We start from the raw sequence: 23,845 nt of genomic DNA on the forward strand, positions 1-23,845 counted from the left end.
ACCTTTTCGCTGACATATTTGCCTGTGAGTTATTTTAGATCATAAGTTTGTCCTGGCCAGACAATTCTTCTCCTTGACAGTGTGGAAACCATATGAATGCTGTATTACTGATTTGTAGCAAATGACAAATCAAACAGGGCTCTTCTTGGTTTTACCGTCAACCTTATTCCATACATTGTGATTTATTGAGGGGGCAAACGATTCACAATTTAACACACAGCTCTCACAACAAACATTAAATACTTTGACATTATACAGGTCAAATGTCATTGAGCGTGACGTTTTATGAGCACATGTCAAGTAACTCACATTTGAACTGCATTAAACGCAGACCTATCCAATCATTATTCCAGTTAAGGATTACAGTAAGATTCTGACAGACATTTTCCAACATTCAATATAGAAAATGAATTGCAGCATATAAACATTGGTCTCTATTAAGATTAAGGGCTCTGTCCAGGAAAGTTTATTTGGCTCTGAATAGAGAGCTAGGGGGTGCTGGACTCCTTTTAATATGGCCTGGGCTGCTTCTTGTTAGTGAGAGGATTTTTAACATTCAGAATAGAAGGAAGAGTGCTATTTATAAAAATGGAGGAATTTTGCCTGGCATGTTGTTGCTGACCCATATAAGCATCAGAGCAGATCTTATATATTCGACTCTCCTTAAGTTTTTAAAGGTTTTTAGCATTCAGGTAGTCTGATTTGTGAAGCACAAATTCCTTGTCTCTGACACGTGCCATATCTGCACAGGATGGGCTGAGCTTCATATTTTTGCTACTTTTTGTGATTATATATAATGTGTGATATATACATATACAATACCGTTCAAAAGTTTGGTATCAGTAAGATTTGCAATGTTTCTTTAAAGAATATGCTCATCAAGGCTGCATTTATTTGATCAAAAATACAGAAAAAAACCATATTCTTGCGAAACGTTATTACAGTTTAAAATAATGTTTTTTATTTTAATATCCTTTAAAATATAATTTATTTTAAAGTGTCACATGATCCTTAAGAAATCATTCTAATATGCTAATTTATTATTAGAATGATCATTTTTGCAATAGTTGTGCTTCCAGGTATTTTTTTGGAAACTGCAATACTTTTTCAGAATTCTTTGATATATAAACCTTTTCTGTCAATATAAATATTTGCTATCAATTTAACACATCCTTGCTGAATAAAAGATTAATTTCTTTCAAAAATAGAAAGAATAAGAAAGTTAACTGAGCCCAAACTTTTGAACTGTAGCGCATATTGTTAGAAAAGTTTTCTATTTAAAATAAATGCTCTTCTTTGTAACTTTTTATTCACCAAAGATTCCTGAAAAAAAGTATCACAGGTTCCAAAAAAATATTAAGAAGCAAAACTGATAATAAATAAGCAAAGGCCTATTAGAATGATATCTGAAAGACCATGTGACATTGAAGACTGGAGCAGTGATTGCATCACAGGAATAATTTAGATTTTAATGTATATTAAAATATAAACATTTTACTTTTCATCATAATAATATTTCACAATATTACATTTCCTGTATTTTTTATCAAATTAATGCAGCCTTGATGAGCAGAAAAAAACTCCTTTTAAAAAAATGTAAAGAAATTCTGATCCCAAACTTTTGAATGATAGTGTGTGTATATATATATATATATATATATATATATATATATATATATATATATATATATATATATATATATATATATATATAAATATTACACACACACACAAACATATACACAAGTGTGTGTATAAGTATATATATGTATATGTGTGTGTGTACATGCATATAAAACTATCTTAGCATGCAACATTTTATTTTTCAAGCACATTGAGGTTTTTAGGTGATAATATTCCCTAAATCTGAGCCTTTATTTAAACCTGTTGATATGGGTAAATTTAAAGGAAAACATTACTTGGTTGATTTATAACTCAAAACTGCATAACACTTGAAATGTTCTCACAACTAATCATGTTTCACTATATTTGTTGGTACAGTTTTCCAAATGTGTCCTTTGCAAGTACAGCCAAACTTGTTGACACACGTAACTCAACCTCCAATAATTCATTTCTGCTAGCTGAAAAGTTCTTGTCCTACTAAGTATACACCAATTTTAGTCAGATGAAATGTAAAGAACGAATTAGTTAAAAAGAAAAAAGTCGCATTGTATTTTAAATCAAACCAGCAGAATTTTTAAAGCTGAGAAGGAAAAGATGTTGGCTAAAGCACACTCGGTCAATTCATCTCTTAGCTGTAAAGGTGCGCTGCAGAGAAGTTCATCAAACTAAAAAACTAGTCAGCTTACCTGTACGGGACTGATTTCTCCTCACTCTCATCCAATTGAAAGTCTTTCCACTTTGCAGTGTCTCATTTAACGTATTTAGAGCCTCATGTCTGGTATTATTGTCCTCGAGTGCTGGGTGAAGCACTGGGCCGTCGCATGTGTGCACATCGAGGTGCGTGTTGTTGACAGGGCCGAGCTCACAGCGCGCGCCGGAGAAAGTTCTTAAAGTGTCTGAGGAAGGCGAGAAGTCCGTTCTGGAAAGACCCTGCTCACTGCAGCTTTGGAAGGAGGGGACTTGGGGTCGGATGGGGTGCATTGGTCTATAGACATCTTGATTATGGGGGAAGGGGGGTCTGGTCGAGTTAGCACGGCCAGGGTCCTCACAGAGCTTTGAACACGCGCCTGTGGCCGTGGCACTGAGATTCGTGAAACGATACCGAAGAAAATCCGCCTCGGTGTTGACACGTCCCTCCTCTCTGCTGAGGAAGTCAGTAGTAGCTCCGTGGTCCTGATGCAGACGCATAACTCCAGTAGCATGATAGCCCTTTATGAAGAGTGACGTTGTGTCCCTGAACCCTTCATAAGAATTCATGATTGCATCTCATATATTCCAGATTTTTGTCCTAAGATGTTCGCGACAGAAGCTCCATCCACAGACGACACACATAGCTCGCAAAAGGACAGAGGCACCGATCTAGACAGGGACATGCCTTGTAGAAACATTCGATCGGTGATGGATGGGGATGACGTGCCCTATAACTCTGGGCCAATAGCCGGACATCTCCCTCATCTGAGTGAGCGTTAATTTACCAAAGCAAGCAAGTTTGAGCGACTTATTTGACCTGCTAATGAGGTCCCGTGGAGTGTGTGTGCCCGCGCGCGTGCGAAGGGGGGTCAACATAAGTAGCTACTTCATTTCATAATGGATAATATTGAATGTTATTAAAGCGCACTTCATTTTGCTGAGAAATTGTGTGACATTTTGAATATAAAAAAAATAGTTTGTTTCAGACCCAGATAGAACTCTTTTCATTTTTATTTACTTTACTGATGGCTATGTATTGTGTTTTAATTTTAAGTTTAGCACAAAATGGCGTAATATTTGTGTGTATGTGTGTGTTTCTATAAGGACCAGTCCATATCTGCTCTTCAGATTAGCACTTAGAGAAAATCAATGACGTTTTTAGTCAGTATAGCGGCCTTAGGTTATACTCGAAATGTATACAGCTCAGGGAATAAGTTCTTAAGCCGTTGTCAATAGCTGTTAATAAGACAGCCATGGATCTTGTGGTTCACGCATATTAAATAAAACGTGACGATTGTTGCGTCATTGAAACGCTGAAAAGGAAACTTATTAGAAACGTCCTTGTAGTTCTGAAGCCTTTACTCCTAGGTAACCCGTTAGGCTTATCAATTAAACATTATAAACCCGTCTTTTTAATAAAATATGTGACCCTGGAGCACAAAACCAGTCTTAAGTCGCTGGGGTATATTTGTAGCAATAGCCAGAAATCATTAGGATATTAATTAAAGATCATGTTCCATGAAGATATTTAATAAATTTCCTACCGTAAATATATAAAAGCATAATTTTTTATTTGTAATATGCATTGCTAAGAATTCATTTGGACAACTTTAAAGCAGATATTCTCAATATTTAGATATTTGTATTTTTTTGATCCCTCTGATTCCAGATTTTCAAATAGTTGTATCCCAGCCAAAGCTTATTTTTTTAGCTTTTATATGATGTATACATTTCAGTTTTTAAAAATTGACACTTAAGACTGGTTTTGTGGTCCAGGATCACAAACATGTGGTTCTCAATAAATTAGAATGTCGTGGAAAAGTTCATTTATTTCAGTAATTCAAATCATATTGTGAAATGCGTGTATTCAACTTATACAATGCACACAGACTGAAGTAGTTTAAGTCTTTGGTTCTTTTAATTATGATGGTTTTGGCTCACATTTAACAAAAACCCACCAATTTAAAATTTTAATATGGTGACATGCCAATCAGCTTATCAACTCAAAACACCTGCAAAGGTTTCCTGAGCCTTCAAAATGGTCTCTCAGTTTGGTTTTATAGGCTACACCATCATGGGGAAGACTGCTGATCTGACAGTTGTACAGAAGACAATCATTGACACCCTTCACAAGAAGGGTAAGCCACACACATTCATTGCCAAATAAGCTGACTGTTAACAGAGTGCTGTATCCAAGCATGTTAACAGAAAGTTGAGTGGAAGGAAAAAGTGTAGAAGAAAAAGATGCACAACCAACCGAGACAACTGCAGCCTTATGAGGATTTTCAAGCAAAATCGATTCAAGAATTTGAATGGACTGAGGCTGGCGTCAAGGCATCAAGAGCCACCACACATAGATGTGTCAATGAATTTGGCTACAGTTGTCGTATTCCTCTTGTTAAGCCACTTCTGAACCACAGACAATGTCAGAGGCATCTTACCTGGGCTAAGGAGGAGGTCCAGTGGTCCAAAGTCCTCTTTTCAGATGAGAGTAAGTTTTGTATTTCATTTGGAAACCATGGGCATGTCTGGAGGAAGGGTGGAGAAGCTCATAGACCCAAGTCCAGTGTTAAGTTTCCACAGTCTGTGATGATTTGGGGTGCAATGTCATCTGCTGGTGTTTTTTGAAAACCAACTTCATGCTTCCTTCTGCTGACTAACTTTTTGAAGATGCTGAATTCATTTTCCAGCAGGATTTGGCACCTGCCCTCACTGCCAAAAGCACCAGAATTTGGTTAAATGACCATTGTGTTGGTCTGCTAGCAAACTCACCAGACCTGAACCCTGTAAAGAATCTATTGGCGTGTTGTTAAGAGGAAAATGAGAAACAGGAGACCAGAAAATGCAGCTGAGCTAAAGCCCACTGTCAAAGAAAGCTGGGCTTCTACACCACCTCAGCATTGCCACAAACTGATCACCTCCATGCCACGCTGAATTGAGGCAGTAATTAAAGCAAGAGGAGCACCAACTAAGAATTGGGTACATGAAGGCCAGCAATTCACTAAAACTGTTTTTTTTTTTAGCCAAAATCATCACAGTTAAAGAACCAAAGACTTACACTACTTCAGTCTGTGTGCATTGAATTTATTTAATACACGAGTTTCATAATTTGAGTTAAATTACTTAAATAAATAAACTTTTCCACGGCATTCTAATTTATTGAGATGCACCTGTATAGAAAGTGCATCACTATCATTGATCTATCGCGAGTTTAAGCACATTTAACGATAGTCACCGAAGCTGTTTACACTGTGAAATGAATCTCTTACTAACCTTGTACGTGCATCTGCGCTTTGTTGTTTATGATGAGGGAATTCGTAATTCAGTCAGAGAACGCACGCGCACTTAAAACTGCTGAGTTTCAGCGATGACTCATCTGAGCTCTGACCGGTCATTGAAATCTTAAGCGCAACACAGTAAAAACGCCTAAAATTAAATCAGGTGCAAAATGAGCAGATCTTAATTTGATGCCACTGTCTGTTCATTTTCACTTTGTTAGCAACAGACGTAATAGATTTAATTTATGGATGGGCATTTTTGTCCAATTTAGTGGCATTTTTGCCCCCAAGTCCCCATGGCCATGGGACACGCTCCGCATATGGCGTTAAAGTTTCATTCCATCTTCTTTCATATTCCGATTATATTTAAAAAGCAAAAATGTTTTCTCTCTAGATTCGTCGGGAAAACTGAAACTCTGTTTTGAATTTTAGACCATAGGGAATCTAACATAACAGCTGAAATCATGTTAAAAGGGAATTATCAGTTAATTGTATGAGATCTCTGAGTGATTATGTGCGCTCTAAACAGCTGTCGTTGCAGGTCATTCTTCGGTCAAATGATAATTAGCAGCTGTCTCTCCTGCAATAACGAACCGCTTTACACAACAAACTATTTTTTTTAGTTTAAGATTTGTTCATTCTTTCTAAACATTAAACAAGCAAAACTGATAAGATTACATAATTGTTTAATTCGTTAAATACTTGATTAATAAAATAATATATAAAAAATATGAATAAAGCAAAGTATAGCGATTTTTATTAGCCTATAGGGTAAGCCTAACCGTCGCGTCGTTGCTAAGCTTTATTATAGCCTACAAATACTGGCTTTTATATTCCCTACTGCATAAAAGAAAAGAAAAAAAAACGCTTTCTAATGCTTTTTTATTTAGCTGGTTTCATTAACATTCTTGTAATTTAAAGTAAATGTCATGAAATGAAAAACAGTAATAAAATAGTCACAGTTTTTGACCAGCACTTTTACTTTCGACGAGAAATAACGAAGATCTAACTATTACGGAGTTCAGATCTTTCTTTCTTTCTTTCTTTCTTTCTTTCTTTCTTTCTTTCTTTCTTTCTTTCTTTCTTTCTTTCTTTCTTTCTTTCTTTCTTTCTTTCTTTCTTTCTTTCAAATAGATTTAAATGTTTGTAACGTCATGTGTAATAGCTAATTGAATCAGAATATTGAATATTAAACTTGTATGGAATATGACAATTCATGCTCTATTATTATTTTATTTTTCATATTGTAACATAATAAATAAACTGATTAATAAACTGGTTAAATTTAAGTCACAATGATAAGAAATAGTTCCTTAAGGTATATACCAGGTGTACATTTGCACTTTTGAAACCCTCACTCTGTTAATCTTAACTGTTTGCATGTTTAAAGTATAATGAGATTTTATGACTGTTTTACATATACATATACTTCATATTTTACAGGTGACATTTCAAAAAGTTTTCACCAAAGTCATAGACCATTAGACAGAGATGACCTTTAGAGGTTATCAGGAGTACAACACTCTCACACCTTTTTAGTCAAAACAGATGTGGTCTTTATACTTTCAGACTTGGTCTCTCCTTCCTGTAGCCCAGTCATTAAAAAAGTATTATTGGTTCAAAAGATTTCAACACTGGATCAAGATCAGAAAATAGAAATACTTAGACATGTACAGAAGCCACTGTCTTAATACATTTGCAACACATTTACATTCATGCTTTTAGGACACAAAACATATGCACTGAAGTCATTGCGGATAAAAGTGTCAGTGTTTTAATAATAAAATGGCAAGTGTTAATTAGGAAAGTGGACAGAAAAAAAGTAATAAAATGATAATAGACCTAATAGTTTTGATATTGTTTGCATTTAAACTATCATTGCAACTGCATTTGAACTATTGCATAGAACAGAAGGAGGGATTTGCACTTATATGACCAATAAAGAGTTTTACTGTAGGGCTCTGCAGTGATTAAAAAACAATCTCAAATAATCAACAAAGTATAACTGTGCACTTGCAACCCCTGAGATCTGGTCCCAGCTGGAAGAATAAATGGAATTCTACGGGCAGCGAAGCACTGAATGACGGAGTGCAATATATCCCTTCCCTCTGTACATTTGCATGGTACACTTATCCATCTTCATGTCAGCTGTGGGGTTACCCAGGGTTCACGCGCTAGCTTGTTTCTCTCTTCTCCGCTCAATAAATAAATCTCTGCTGCTCTCTGTTTACGGGGTGAATATAAATTTGTTTGCAGTCGATCGCGGGCCTGTGTGAAGGCATTAGAAATTGTATTTCTGTAATGGGTTTCAGCATGAAGAGGTGGGGTTGGGGGGTTGTAGGGGGGTGAGGCAGGAGTTGCAGAAGTGTTTGACTGCAGGGTAGGAAAGAAAAAAAACAGGTGTGTGCACTGCTCCACCTCAATAAGATTATACACACTTTTTTATAGTCCAGATAAGATACATTTGCTCTCGGCTGAATTTACAATGGATTTAAACTGAATTTTAATGTCATTTACTCTCATTTTATAGAGATCAAATATTAAGGGTTTATTCGTTTCTCCTCATGCCATATGTTTGATTAGTATAAATCATGAGGGGAAGCGGTGTTCAACATGCCTCCATGTGTTCTCTACAGACGTTTGACCTCCGTTGAAAAGCTCCGGGTAAACAAGTCATCGCAAGCGTCCCCCCTTCACTTCCAAACAGCTTGTGTCCCATCAGTACGCATGTTTTGCCAGGACGGATGACAGGAAAACAGTTTCAGTTTGTGTTCATAATAAGGTAAGGGATCATTTATTTTCCTTATTGACTGGAAAGAGCCCAAATAACACCAGCTTGCCACATCTGAGCCGTTTCCAGCCACATCCTGTCATCTACTATCTATTATAACGTGTGCATCCGAAGCACAGTGCCTCTGTCTGTGGAGTAATTGCATGCATGTTCACCTTTCCGGCTCTTTATAACTACATGGTGATGAAAATTCCAGTGTGGTACAGGTTGGGTTTCATTATGATTTGAATGCATCACTCTTCTCAGAAGGGAAGCTCGATCTGATAACCCGATCTGTCTTTGGCAATCCTCCAACCAAACTATGGGATCATGGACACGATGTGGAGGTCATATCATTGGCTGATTTTGACCTCTGACCCTTTTGACAGAGCTTTGGAATGATGACTCGCAGCCCTGGTTTAACCCTAGAGGACTGTTGGGCCTAATTATTTCTCAACTTTGAGCCCTGAAATTGCCAGGAGTGAGACGTTGCTGACAGTTGACTGTCACCACTGGCGGTAAGGTCATTGCTGCTAATGCAGAATGGACCTGTCTCGGATGATTGGTTAAGGGCTGGTAATCTATGCACTTGCGTACACCTCTTACTTTATCATTGGGGAACACGTCAGAATGGCAAGAGTCCAGAATGAATGAAGAGGCAGAATGAATAGAGGTCTGACCTAAAAAAAAAAAAAAATCATTCAGAATTGAATTATTAATGTCTTTTAACTGAGGCAGCCAACAGTATGGAGAGCTACAGTTTGAAGTTGAATGTACTTTTTACAGTAATTACAAAGTAATTTTTAACTAGAAAAATAAAATTTGTCAGGACAAACCTGAATGTTGGATTTACCTTGTTTTAAAAAAAATACATTTTTGAAATTTAAATGTTTATAAACAAACAGATAGCTAGAGAATATATATATATATATATATATATATATATATATATATATATATATATATATATATATATATATATATATATATAAATTATGTGATGGCAAAGCTGAATTTTCAGCAGCCATTACTCCAGTCTTATGAGTCACATCTGAAATGATTGTGATATTCTGAATAGATGCTCAATTCTTATAAATGATTATTGGTGTTAAATTATTAATAATGGTTATTATTATCTTTGTTGGCAACAGTCTTTGCGGCCTAATATTTTTGTGGCAACTGAGATACAGGTATTTTTCAGGATTTTTCAATTGATAGAAAGTTTAAACAAACAGCATTTATTTAAAATATGAATCTTTTGTAACAAATTTCTTTTGACAAACTGTCACTTTTGATAAATTTATTGCAGATCAGTTTAATATCCCAAACTTTTACATTTTAAAGTTTATCATGGTTTCCACAAAATATTAAGCTGCACACTGTTTTCATTGATATTATTAAGAAAAGCAAATCGGCATATTAGAATGATCTCTGAAGGATAATGTGACACTGAAGACTGAAGTAATGATGCTGAAAATTCAGCTTCAACATCCCAGGAATAAATTACATTTTAAATAGATTAAATGAGAAATTTTTATTTTAATATATTCAATCAAATTTGAACATATGTAATTAAATTATTGTTTTTACTTTATTTTTTATTTAAATAAATCCTTGGTGTGCATAAGAGACTTATTTCAAAAACACTAATTATTAATTATTCAAAATTTTAGTGTAGGTAGCTACAAACAGTACATTTAGAAAAAAATAAAATAAAATAAAAAATAAAGTAAAGATAGACAGACAAAGAGAAATATTGAGAAGTAAGAAGTCAGAAAGCGCAATACAGAAGAAAAGTATTGAAAGAGGGAGACCATCAGGGAAGATGAAGCCGTTGATAACATCAACAGTAAGTGATTGAGCACATTGCTGACAATGTGATTGTTCAAACTTGCAATGGTGCATTTCAGTCAAGCAGCAGCAAGACAACTTGGATAACAATGCAAGCACTTTTAGGGAGTTTTTAGACTTGGTCTCTTCATGTGTTTTTACTAATAGCTATCTAATCAAAAAACACCGTGACCTCCAAGATGCATTTGAGACAGATGTGAGAGGTGGAGTTGGTTTGAGACACATACAGTGCAGTTAAGTGTAAATGCCTCTGTTTGTTAATTAATCTCAAATTCCCAAACGGTTTAGGTTCAGTCCATACAATCCACACGTCAGTAAGCAATCGTTGATGAGACACACGGATCAAGCATCATTGCATCATTGCCAGATTGGACTAAGAGTCAACAGAAAATGTTGCTGCCCACCATTAGCATTGCCTTTAAAGTGAATGGTTATATTTGCATATATTTGCTTAGAGCATGTTTAGATATAACTGTTTTACATAATAAAAAATAGAATAAAATGTACACTACTGATTTTGAAATAAGTCTCTTATACTCACCTAGGAAGCGTTTATTTTTTAAATGATTAAAAACATTAATATTATAAAAAATATTATTACTTTTTAAAATAACTGTTTCTATTTGAATATATATTAAAATGTAATTTATTACAGTTATGGTAAAGCTGAATTTTCAGCATCATTACTTCAGACTTCAGTGTCACATGATCTTTCAGAAATAATTCTAATATACTGATTTGCTGCTCAAGAAATATTTTCTTGTTATTATCAAATTTGAAAACTTTTTGAATAGTTTTTGTGGAAACAGTTTTTTTTTCTCTTTAATGAATAAATTCAAAACAACCATATTTAAAAAAAAAATAATAATCTGTCACTTGACAAATTTAATGCATCCTTGATGAATAAAAATATTTATTTAAAAATAAAGTTATTGACCATAAAAGTTTTAACAGTGGTGTATATGGAGTTATTAAAAATAACATTAATAAATTGTCGTCATAAAAAAATTTCCATGTTCCATTTTTTGTTTGTTTGATTTTAAGGAATAAGCTTTTCATTTTTCTTGTCGATCCACATAAGTATTTTAGGAATATTGAAATCAAAGTATCAGTATCATTGTAAGAAACCAAACTCATATCTTTCACTCTTTCTCTTCAGGTGTTTTAGAGCAATGCATTGACAATGGATATCTGTCATTGTATTATGCTATATATATAGAGAAGAGGAACATTCTTTCAGTTTTAGCATTCTCTAACAAACAGCTTGTTTATTATTCTTCAAGTGTGCAACAATATGGATAATTGCCACTTGTAATAAGTGTTTTTTTTTTCTTCACAGAAACAGAGTACATGTGACCAGGTGTGCGTTAATGACATGCATTGCTGATTCTTACAATCACACAGAGATCCCAGCAGGCATGTGCCAAAACCGCTCCACCTCATCTTATCTGTTTACTTCACTTAGTGTAGTATATGGCTGTAAGAATATGAATGCTTCTGGTCTTCACTTCCTCCTTGAGCCCAGCAGGCAACAGCCCAAACAAAGTGACAATAAGCCATCTGTTGTACAAGAGTCGACTGCTGCACAGTCTCCAGTGCCTCCGGAGCTCCTTACTGGGGGACATTAGCAGGGTTAAACAGTCCTGGAAAGCACAGGCATATGCTGCTTCTGCTCAACTGCACAGTCAATGAAAGCTTGCTTGAAATCCTTTTCTGTAATGATGTTATGCTTTTGGTATCCATTTTTAAGGAAATCATCATGTGATGATTAGGTTGGAAACATGCAATTTGATTAATAAATGTCAAAGCGTATGTTTCGGTAATTGTTTTGTAGGAACCCTCATCAAGTTTTTTCATCTGTGTGACAGTTATCAGCCTTTTTTACCCTTTTTATGTCACCAATCACCTTTAGCTAGAGCGTATTGAAAAAAGCCATTGATCTTTAAAATGCAGTGCTTTAATATGACAGTAACAGTTGTAGGTGATGCAGGAAGTCAAATTGTGGAGATTGATGAGGGTTTATAGGTGAATTATAATCCATCTACCTGAGTGATGTCTGTGCTGTTTTCCATACCAGCAGGCCAACAAATACATAAAACCCACAAAGGTGACACTAGGAATTGATACTTAACAATCCCTCTGAGCAACAAGCACTAGAAGCAGCTCTGACTGAGAGGAAAACTCCCCGGGAGAGACAGAGAGTGAGAGAGAAATGGCAAAGCTGGGAAGGTTAATGGGAAAGAATGGACTGGATTTGCCAAAGGTCACACATACAGAGTCAGCACCTTGTTTATGATTAGAAGAGGTCTGAGCACAGCTTGTGTTTGAGCCACTTAATAAAGCACTTTAAATGACTATTGATTCATGCTTCAGAAAGACAACTGTGAATCTACTATGAGGTTGTTACCTTTGTTTGCTTAAGATCCAGCGTATTTAATCCTTAATGAGAAGCTGTAAGGTAAAGTGTGGTCGCAGAGGTTGATCCTTTCCTTTTTAATTGGCCTGAGGATCTATATTTCATCATAATAAATAATGTTGTATCTTCTAATTTCTAAAATTGTAGTCGGCCATGAGATGTTTGAAGACAAATTGTGAATTTTAATGGCCGGTGGACCATCTCTTATGCAAATTGACTGTAGAATTAATTGATTCGATCCAATTTCCAGATCCTTAACTAGATTGTGGGATTACTAACTAAATCTAAAAAGTGATGTATGTATGGTGTCCTGTGGGCAGTGTGGTGCGAGGCCTTAACTGGCCGTTCTGCCAATTTTTCAAAAATTCCCAAGATGAACTTATTTGTAGCGTAGGACGTAATCTCATTCTCTGCGCTGAAACGGGATGTGAAGATGGTGAGCAACTGATGAGAGTCTGTTAGTGCACTCAGTCTAGGTTAGTACTTTGGATCAATGCGTGACCCTATTGGATAAAAATTGGGAATTTGGCAGAACTGACCTTTAGATGAAAATAAATGGAATTAGAGCAAATAAAAAGAAAGCAATATCCAGTTAGACTAGTAAAATTGCAAAGTGTATGAGTATAATTACTTGATGTAAGTAATGAGGTTGCATAGTGTAATGATGATTTCCTCATGAGGATATTGATGCTGATAGGTTGCTGTGGAGAAAGTGTGGCATGGTGTGCTTTTGTTCAAGTGTGCATGTTTTGTGCACTCTAGCATTCATAAAATGACATGCTACCCTCTGTATTTTTTTATATTTATCAGTGAAACCCAGATATACGTATTTTGGCTGATTCAGCAATATACATTAATATAGAAACATGTTTTTATCTTATATGTATTGTGAACTTTTTGCACTATTAATATTCAAGTTGGATGAATGATATATTAGTGCTATGTCATTGGTTATGGACCGCAATTGTGAATTTATTAGAATTAGTAATGGATATGTATCCTCTGATATTGGATATTTAAGTGCATTCTTGTTTTTGTGCATGCAAATTTTTACATTTAGATTACCTTTGCCACCCTTCATATAATCTTTAATAACACTATTAATTTAATAACTGTCAAATAATTTTTTTAAAGAATATTAAAATTAATATACGACTTTCTTACAAACCTAATTCCAGAAAAGTTAGGATTTTTCGTGAAATGCCGTAAAATCAAGAATGTTATTTGTTCATTCTCTTTAACCTTTATTTAATTGATGAAATTACAAAGAAATAATTCCCAATTTTCTCACTGGACAACTTCATTTTATTTTGTAAATATGAACAGATTTTAATGGCTGCAACACACTCTAAAAAAGCTGGGATAGAGGCATGTTTAACACTGTGTCACATCAGCTTTAATATAATTTTTTTATTAAAATGTTTATGTCACATGTATGATCTGTTTTAGTTTAGTTTTCTGTGTCCCCATTACCCTGCCTAGTTAGTTTCCATGGTTTTTTATTAATTAGCTCCATGCCTGTTTCTGTCCTTCTTAATTACATTCCCAGTATTTAAAGCCCGTTCTCCATTGTTGCCTGGAGCAACAGGACCATTCGCTGGAGGACCATACCAGGGACTTTTTAGGCCTGCCAGCGAACGGTCCCAAGGAGGATTTTGCTGCTTTCATGGAGTGGGTGCTGGAGGATAATGGATGTCCACTCACCGTCTGCCCCCCTGAGGATGATATTGAGGAGGATACAGTACCCACGCACCAGAGTGCTCTGGGCAACTGCTCATCAACTATGAGAACCACAGTTCCGACTGTAATGTTCTCTCTATCTCTGTTCCATTTTTTGACGTGCCTGTGACGTTGGCAGGAAGTCATGCACAAAATGCTTCCTTAAGTGATCACTGAGATCACTTCCAACTGAGATGCTCAGACTCAGGTCTTGAGGTAAGGAGGAGTCAGGTCGCCCCATGAGCAGTGAATTCAGTGTTACAGTATCTAGATCTAAATATCACTAGACATAACCCTAAGGTCTTGAATTTAAGATATCTTCAACCTCTACTAAGACCGTACTCAAAACCTCTTCAGTGACAAACTGAGTGCCTAGCATGATTCGTAGGGCTATTTTTACAGACCTCACTTCTCTTTCCTAGGACCCTTCAAAGTGAGGTGCACTGGAAGGATTAAAGTAGAACCTGATCTGTTCTTTAGCTAGTCGATCGCTGAGGGTGCTTTGCATCTGACTGAAAGCTTCCTCCAATTCACTACTCTCCCCTCTGAAATTGGTTCCCTGATCAGACAGAAGCTCGTAGGGCTTTTCCCTATGTGAAATAAAGTGTCTGAGGGACAACAAAAATTAATCATTGTCCATATGGTCCAGAAAGTCAAAGTGGATGACTCGAGTGGTGAGGCATTTATAAAGAATACCCCACCTTTTCTCTGTGCAATGACCCACTTTTATTGTAAAGGGACCAAAACAATCAACCCCAGGGGAGTATAAGTGTGGTTTGAATAACCTAAGACTGGAAGGTGGAATGTCTGATATCCTTGGAGTTTCTGGTCGGTCCCTTTACTTTTGACATGCAGGACAGTAACACTGATGTTTCTTCACTGCCTCTCAGCATACACCCTTCTAGGTCCTGAATGAAGTAACTGGGTGTCATAATGCTTAATAATGAGTTTCGCCAATGGATGAGCATAATACCGGTTTCTTAAACTCCTGAAATTTATCAGGGGTTTGACAATCGGCTGCTTTGGGCCAACTGCACCTGGGTTGTTTCAAGAAGGCTGGACCCTGCCTCCAGTGAGTTTCTTTAGCCAACAAGTCAGTGTCAAGCCTTGTGTAATATTATCGGCAGGATAAGTCAGGATTTTGGGTCAGACCACTCTTGTATTTCAATTACTCTGACTGCCACAGCCACAGCCAAGCGAGGACAGTGGTAGAATCAGTCCAATATAAAAAATGGATATCCAAATTCAGCATCCTGTCAGTGCAGCACAGAGCTCTAAGTGTGAGATGGAGTCACCTCCGTACTCAATTCCACAGACCCATAGGCTCTATCAGAAGCATCACAAAATACATGAAATCTGAAACTCTTGATTGCATGCTGGGAGCTGGAGCTCTAGCATCTCAACTGAGAGATCTGTGACAAGTGAGTGAACTCATTCTCCCACTGTTGCCAAGCAGCAAGGAGTTTAACAGGGAGGCAAGGGTTATCCCAGCGTCGTTTCTTGTCCCAAAGCAGTTGCACAATAACCTTAGCCCTGGCAGTGAAAGGAATCAGATACTCAGGGGGATTATATTGCTTTGCAAGTGTGCAGTAGATCTTGTGCATGGTTGTTTCACCTTCATCTTTCTGATATGGCTTTTATGCCAAAGTGTCAGATTTGCAGTGCCATATCAGTCCAAAGGTACATTCCTGGAGATTAACTGTTTCTTGAGTAAGCCAAATCTCGTTGCTCATTGATTTCAGCTCAGAAGAAAAGTGGCAAATGACCATAGGAACATTACTGGGCCATTTATTGCAACTCATCCACTCTCCATTAGATGGTGCTGTAATCTGTTTACTAGTTTCTTGGCCTCTTCTTCACTCAGGACACTTTTTAGACAGTTGTCAGAAATTGTTTCCAACAGATTAATGCACATCTTCTGTGGGCTCAAAGTAGTTCCCTACATGCGACTGAAGGGCAAATGTATCACAGTAGGGGTAGAGCAAGGACAGCTACCTTCAGCACATCAAAGGGGAAAGTGACTCTTTCCAGAGCGTATCGATTGACTCCATCCACATTGACCCTTATAGTCTTGTCTTCCAGAATGTGGAGGGCTTCTGCATCTTGACCCAAGCATGTGACGACCTTATCAGACCAATAAGGCAGGATGTCCAGTTTCCACAGCTTTTCAACCTGGTTAAAGGGTTCAGAATCTGGTGTCCCACAAGAAACAAAGAAACATTCCTGCGGCTGGAGACGAGGACATAGGAACCTTGATGGACTTTGCAATGTCCACCCAAGTCTCGTATGCACAGCTGCTGGTGCTCCTTTAGGTCCCAACATCATAGGCTCCACAGGTGTGATCAAATGGGAATAGTCTGAACCAATAAACACTAATGGTTGTGCATTGATTTATATCATGTAGGGGCAGATCTCTAAGGTTGCGATTTACTTGCTGCAAATTAGTGATGGGATAAGTATGTTGGACGAGACCCAGCTCTTTTGTCAGAAAGGCTTCATGATGTGGAATGAACTGCCAGGTCTGCCATGATCTGCCATGATCTGAAGAGCTATAGAGAAGGACATTGAACATCCATGGATGGTGTGTAACTCCTGCCTCACAGTGCAAAGGACTAGGTCTTCAACTGTACCTTGAAGGCCTAAACGTTGGGCTGCCTCATGCAGCAGAATCGTTCTCTCAGATCCATCATCCAGTACCGCATAGGTCTCTAGTGACTTGTCATCATTCCGAATCACAACCCGGCTTAAATTAAGTAGCACAAAGTCTGGGAAGTGGAACTTGCTAGATGTGCACTCCCTTCTGTCTCTTTGATGTTACCTTTACTGCTAGATTCAGAGTTGGCATTAACATCAAGAAGAGCTTCAAGATGTCTCCTATAACATCTCTTGTACTTAGCTTTCAACGTACACTTTGAGGTCTGATGACTTTGTCCATATCTCCAGCATCTGTGGCCCATTTCGATCCAATTTTTAATTGCTCCTTGGTCAAGAGCTTAAAGTTCGAGCATTAATTTATGTTATGCTGGATGGAATCGTAGAAAGGACAATACCCTTTGGGCTTCTCCTGAACCTTATCTGAGGACAGTGACCCTGTCTTTGAATTCTCTGCTGACACTCCCTTCTGCTCTCCCCCATGCAGGACAGTAGTCACCTTTCAATCCATAAATCCAGTCTTTTTATCTTTAGGATTAAGCGTATCACGATCTGGGTAGGTACAGTACTGAGTTCCGTCCACCTGCAAATGAACCTCATATTCAAACCAGTCATCCAAATCAAGCAGAGTAAGAATCGGAGTCTGAAGAGAGTTAATACATTTATTTTAGGTTGGCTCTTTGCTTGAAAGGCAACTTGGCTAAGAGACGAGATATATGAGAACCACACTGCAGCTCAGTACAACCTGGTCTACCCAACTGATTCAACATTCCAACTAAGGCATGAACACAAAGAGTTGATGCCTTGAAATCTTTGACATCACCACTTTTGATATTGGATCCATCCATCAACCTGGCTATCCGCTGCAATGCCAAATGATGTGGTTGCCCATACATGTCAGTAAGTGCTCGCATAGTGTCACTAAAGGGAGAATGACTGTGACTGTAAGGCATCCTACAATTTCAAATTATCCATGAGTATTTGAAACTTAAAAGATTCAGAAATGTCATAAGGCAGAATATTGAAAGCTAGCTTAAGTCTGGGAAAACCCTTGTGGATCATCATGAATGAAATCCGGGATTATGGGTGTAGACCCACAATATTACACTGGCAATGGGTGCCAGGGATGGTTAGGATCTTGATCCAAAAATAAATATGAGTGATCAGACAGATACATCTGTTCGTTCCCATTATAGCAGCCAGTCCTCTAGTTCTGTTGAAGATAAGGACTAGAATGATCAAGTAAGCCAGTTTTCTGTGAAGAACGCATTCGATCCCCAAAGCGTGGATCATGAAGATTTCTAACAGGCCCATACTCTGGATGTGAATGACAAGTATGCGCATCTGCAGGTAAACATCTTAAATCTTGAGGGGTGTGAAACGGCGGATTTAACCGCAACAACATGGCATCATCAGACTGACCATAAAGAGAATCAGACAGACGCTGCTGCAAACCACGGAACATAAGCAGCATGGCCAGGAATATGCTGTGGAGAAATATTCCCACTATTAGGGGGTTTATTTGAATGTAACCTGAATTGAATTGGCTATCACTCAGTCTGCCTTCACTCTTTAGGAGATTAGTAAGATCCTCAGTGAGATCTTGATGACTATCACAACATGTGTGCAGGGACTCATCCTTAGGGGACACCGAAAGATCATGTTCAGACTGGACATGATTTTCATAATCCTGAGGTGTGGTCAACATCCCAGAAGCCATTAGTGTGGAAGATACTTCTTCCACACCAAAAGAACACTGCAGAGGTGACAAAACCTGTAGTGGAGCTAACACAGGTGAACTAGCAATTATCGCTGAAATAAAATGCACATCTTGCTGCAATTGCTTGCTCTGCTTCACGAATACAAGTGAGAACATCAGCATTTGTTACAGCATCAACCTGCTCATCTGCGAATGTAAGATGTCTCTGAGGATAACTAACCTCATATTCCTGAAGATACAGTGGTTGTTGAGCATTTCTATGTGGCCGGACCATGTCACCCTCTACCATTTTCTCTCTGGATCTGGACATCATTGCTGAGACGGTTATAGCATCAGACTCGAAGGACCATTAAATGTTTGAAAGGAACTGTCTTGCACCAATTAATATTATGGTGCCATCAGTCTCAGTGGGTCGATTACCACAGTGGATGTCCAATGACCATGAGAGAAATGTAGAGCAGTCAGTTGTACTAATTTACCCTTTAAGTTGTTGAATAGCAATAATCATATATACTGTGTGCACATTCATAGTCAAAGAAATCACAAAAATGCAAAGAAAACATCCATATAAAGAGTGTAAGCAAAACATTAAACAAATAAAGGAATTATTTCAACAGATGCAAGCTTTAAGGATACATTTGTCACCTGGTTTCACAATTAGATAGTCAAAAACAGGTGCAACAGTCTGTGTTGGTCTCTACAGTTCCTTTAAGATGTTTGTTGTCAGGATAGCGATATGAAACTGGTCTTAGGCTGCAGTCTCAGGTCCTCTGATGCACAATGAATTCTCAGAGATGACAAATACCAGAGTATACAAGTATATGTGTATTACTGAATAATTATCTTGTTGATCTGTTTGACTCTCGAAAGTGGTTCTATAATAGACAAAATAAACTTAATCAGTAATAGAAAACTGCATAAATGTGTTATGAACACTAGCTACACAATAGAAATGCTGAGTCATTACAGTCACATAATGGGCGATCATGTTCACCACTAATATCTCTCTTAATCAGGTAACTACGCACTCATATTACATAAATATAATGCAGAAGCAGAACATCAAGTTAAACAGTGAATAAATGACATGATAATAGTATAATGAACACTCAAATGAAACACACATTTTCCAATGGTGCACATTAAAGAATCATCACAAACTAAACTTCTGCGAGAAGTTTGGGATAATTAATCCTCATCCACGGCCAATCAAGATAACAATTTTCTCTCCTACAGTTCACAAAGTGAAGGTGCTGCAGAAAGAGACTTCAGCTTATTTTGCTGCTTTACAAGTGAGATTGCAGGACCACTACTTTCACTCTGCCGTTCCCGAACTGAACTGATTTACAGCGCGTTCGCTGAATAAACCATGACTCCTTAATTCAATTTTAAAGACCAACATAATAGCTGTACAGCACTTATAATAAAAGGAACACAAACTGAAGATGAGCTTTTTTTAAGGTTTCTCTGCATTTCCTGAATCTTTTCACAACATTATGTATGATAGTTGGGGAAAGACCGAAATTCTTTGTAATTTTGCATTGAGGAAGGTAATTTTTTATTTGTTTTACACTTCTCTCATGAAATTTGGCACAATATGATGAGCCATGATCCAGCTTTGCTTGCAAAGACTAAGATGCTCCAAAAGATACTCTCACCTATTACCAGTTCACCTGCTTATTGTGAACTGTTTCAAAAGTTTAATTTGGATGTTCAATAACATTTTCACTTTTATTTTGCCTCCGTCCAAACTTTTCTTGGAGTGTGTTGCAGTCATTAAAATCAAAATTTGTTTATATTTACAAAATGCATTTAAGTTGGACAGTGCAAACTTTGGAAATCTTTTCTTTGAACTTAGTTAGAGAGAATGAACAAATCACAGATTATACATTTTATTTCTAAATTTTATTTCATTTTACAAAACATCCCAATTGACCTTTGGATCAATTCAGTCATGTAGTGCGGAGAGTTTGCGCTGTGCACTCTGTGTGGTTTTAAATGCCTAAAAATAGGTCTTTTTATTGTGTGAGTGGCCAGAGCAAGCTCTCTCATCCTCTGTGATCTTTGCCAGGGGTCGTGTAATGCTCCTTAATGTGCTCGTAAATCATAGCTGGTCAGGCCATGCACATAAGAATGTAAAGAATCCAACACAGCCTCCATCTATCTCTCTCTCTTCTTCTCTCTTCAAGTTAGTCCAGTAAATCTTTTCCTCCTGAACACACAAAGAGGAGTTTCTCTGCAGCCGATTTTCTGCAAATTAATTACATACTGAGCTCAATGATGGATTTAGGAATGTAGTGGACTCGTTGTCCTGTTCTCTTTACCGTGAACTAAAGCTCATACAGTGCTTTGTTTGAATTAGATCTGGATCCTTCTTAGTTTACAGGCTGATTTCCCATCTGGGGCTGCATCACACAAGCACTGCAAGACATCTATTATAAAATGTTGCTCAGTGGTCAATCTAATAACAAGTGCGTGAACCTCTTATGCCCCTTTGAACTTCAATTACTGAATTTATCTTGTTACAATAATTCAGTCATTGTTCATAATTCATATGAATTAATCTTGGATAAGATGGTTCATGCAAGGCCGTATCCAACTTAGACATTGAGATATATATATATGTGTGTGTGTGTGTGCGTGTGTGTGTGAGTGTGTGTGTGTTATTATGTCATAATCTATTTATTTATATGTACAGTATGGATGCTGTGTATCCTTTATTTACAACATATGCAGAAAGGTAATATCCAGGAGCATATAAGTATATATATATTTAGCAGATGCTTTTATCCAAAAGCAGAGTCCAAAAAGTCTTGGGAAGTAGTGGCCTAGAGGTTAGAGATTCTGACTCCTAACCCTAGGGTTGTGGTTTTGAGTCTTGGGCTGGCAATACCACAACTTAGGTGCCCTTGAGCAAGGCACCGAACCCCCAACTGCTCCCCGGGTGCTGCAGCATAAATGGCTGCCCATTGCTCCGGGTGTGTGTTCATGGTTTGTGTGTGTTCACTGCTGTGTGTGTGTGCACTTTGGATTGGTTAAATGCAGAGCATGAATTCTGAGTATGGGTCACCATACTTGGCTGAATGTCACATCAAAAGAGGAAAAAACTATTTGTCATATAGAGAATAATTATTATTTTTTTATTTGATTTGATTTTTTAGGAGCGTTCATGTGTGTATATAGAAATGTGTATATTTCTGTATGATATATTATTAAAAAAATCTATATTTTTATTATATTACATTTTACATTTTGTTATATATGCACACACACACACTTGTAATTTTATTATATATTTATATTTTAAATGATATATATTAAATATAAACATTTTCACATTTTTATAAAATATGTATTCAATTGCAGACTGTCAAGCCTCTGCAATTGATCCAGAATGCAGCAGTGAGGGTTGTCTTCAATGAGCCAAAAAAGCTTACGTTACTCCTCTCCTCATCAGGTTACACTGGCTACCAGTAGCCACTCGCATCAGATTCAAGGTACTGATGCTTGCCTACAAGACGACCACTGGCACGGCACCAACATACCTAAACTCGCTGGTTAAATCCTATGTGCCCTCCAGAAGTTTGCGCTCTGTAAGTGAACGACGCCTTGTGGTGCCATCCCAAAGAAGTTCAAAATCACTCTCACGGACCTTTTCCTGGATTGTGCCCAGCTGGTGGAATGACCTCCCAATCTCAATTCAATCTTCAATTCACTCATTTTAAAAAAACATCTAAAGACTCATCTTTTTTGCCAGCACTTAACCAACTAATACTAGCACTTTTCCTTCTTTTCTTGTCTTTCCATTTCATTAAAAATAAAAAACCTGGCAATGTGTTCTGTACTAGACTAACTGAGACTTGTCATGGCACTTGTATACTGTTGTTGTTCTCTTGTTGGTCTGATTGCTTCTATTGTTCTCATTTGTAAGTCACTTTGGAAAAAAGAGTCTGCTAAATGATTAAATGTAAATGTATTAAAAAATATATTTTTTTAGGTTTTTATTTGTATAAATACTAAATACATGTACTAAGCATACAAATCACTTACTGAGAGCATTTAAATTGATATTCTCTGTTTGTTTAGAAGTGTTATATTCTGTTTAACTAAGCTGGTATGCTATATCCAGTTTAAATACAGCAAAGCACTCAGCATTCCGTTTAGTTGCACTAAAGGGGCCACCGGGAGGCCAACTCCTATTTTGCATATGGAACACTGCCACATGGTGATGAATGGTAAGTTCAGCAGTGCAGCACAGACGGTCTTCCATTCTCTCACGGCCACTAGTATATGTTCACACACTTATCTGCGATTACAGTATCAGATTATTTATTTAGCTCTGTGATTTAGCCTCAACGATTCATTACAGAATCATTTGTTCCTGTAATCAGAATGAATGGAATGAAAGGCTATTTCCATCCTCTTGATTACAGATGCTGCATTCTATAAATCTAATCTATAAACGGAAACAAGGTTGAGAATATAGTTAAACCTATGATTAATTGTGCAGTGTTGCTGATAGTTCTGAAATTAGTTAAACCAGTGGTTTCAAACCCTCTAGGAACATGGTTGAGAACCACTCAAGGCTCCAAATTTAGGCTACTAATTGTATTGGGTCTAGATTGATTTATGCAGAATGACTGAGATTGGCCAAACTGAAATTGCTCAATTTGTTAAATTTCAGCTGAAGTTAATATTTTTGAAAAGGTAGATTTTGCTGTTCCGTGCTTAGCTTATAAAATGACACACGGCGACGTCCTAATTAAACATAATTAATCAAAATGAGTTATTGCCCACCCTGCCAGGGCCGGTGCCCACAAGCCTTGGCGTCTTCACCGCTAACGTTGCTGTAGTCCAGTTGTTTTCAAATGTAATAATAGACTTGAAAAAAACAAAAAACAAAACAATAAAAAAACAAATCAGTTTTCTTCAAATCTGTGTTTCAGCTCCAGTACTGGAGAAAAGCATGTTGGCAGGCTGGAAGAGAAGTTCACTGCCTGTCATTAGGCCCAGTGGGTTGAGCGGTTGTGAAGCTGCTCTCTCTCTCTCTCTCTCTCTCTCTCTGAGCATCTTGTCTAAATGATTAATGTTGGGAGTTTGGGAGGCCGAGGAAGGCATATATGTAA

General features: G+C 37.2%; 1 protein-coding gene and 1 long non-coding RNA gene across 5 annotated transcripts in view; one reads left to right on the top strand and one right to left on the bottom strand.

Annotated features, from left to right (window-relative positions):
* LOC127944806 (uncharacterized) overlaps positions 1–22,703 on the top strand; it is a 68,673-nt gene extending 45,970 nt beyond the window's left edge. For all 3 annotated transcript variants that reach the window (XR_008150434.1, XR_008150435.1, XR_008150436.1), the window contains 2 exons: positions 8,228–8,373; positions 11,552–22,703. This is a non-coding gene — a long non-coding RNA (uncharacterized LOC127944806). The remainder of the gene's footprint in view (positions 1–8,227; positions 8,374–11,551) is intronic.
* The window catches only part of LOC127944799 (homeobox protein Hox-C5a), a 56,934-nt gene that overhangs the window by 3,705 nt on the left and 29,384 nt on the right, over positions 1–23,845 (bottom strand). The window contains exon 1 of one of the 2 annotated variants that reach the window (XM_052541068.1): positions 2,310–3,020. The exons of the other annotated variant lie outside the window; for it this stretch is intronic. Within the exon in view, the coding sequence (XP_052397028.1) occupies positions 2,310–2,880 (571 nt within the window). The 5' untranslated portion in view covers positions 2,881–3,020. Of the gene's footprint in view, positions 1–2,309; positions 3,021–23,845 lie in introns of those variants that run through there. 2 annotated transcript variants of the gene reach the window in all.

The sequence above is a fragment of the Carassius gibelio genome, chromosome A23, assembly GCF_023724105.1.
Source record: "Carassius gibelio isolate Cgi1373 ecotype wild population from Czech Republic chromosome A23, carGib1.2-hapl.c, whole genome shotgun sequence".
NCBI classification, from domain to species: domain Eukaryota; kingdom Metazoa; phylum Chordata; class Actinopteri; order Cypriniformes; family Cyprinidae; genus Carassius; species Carassius gibelio.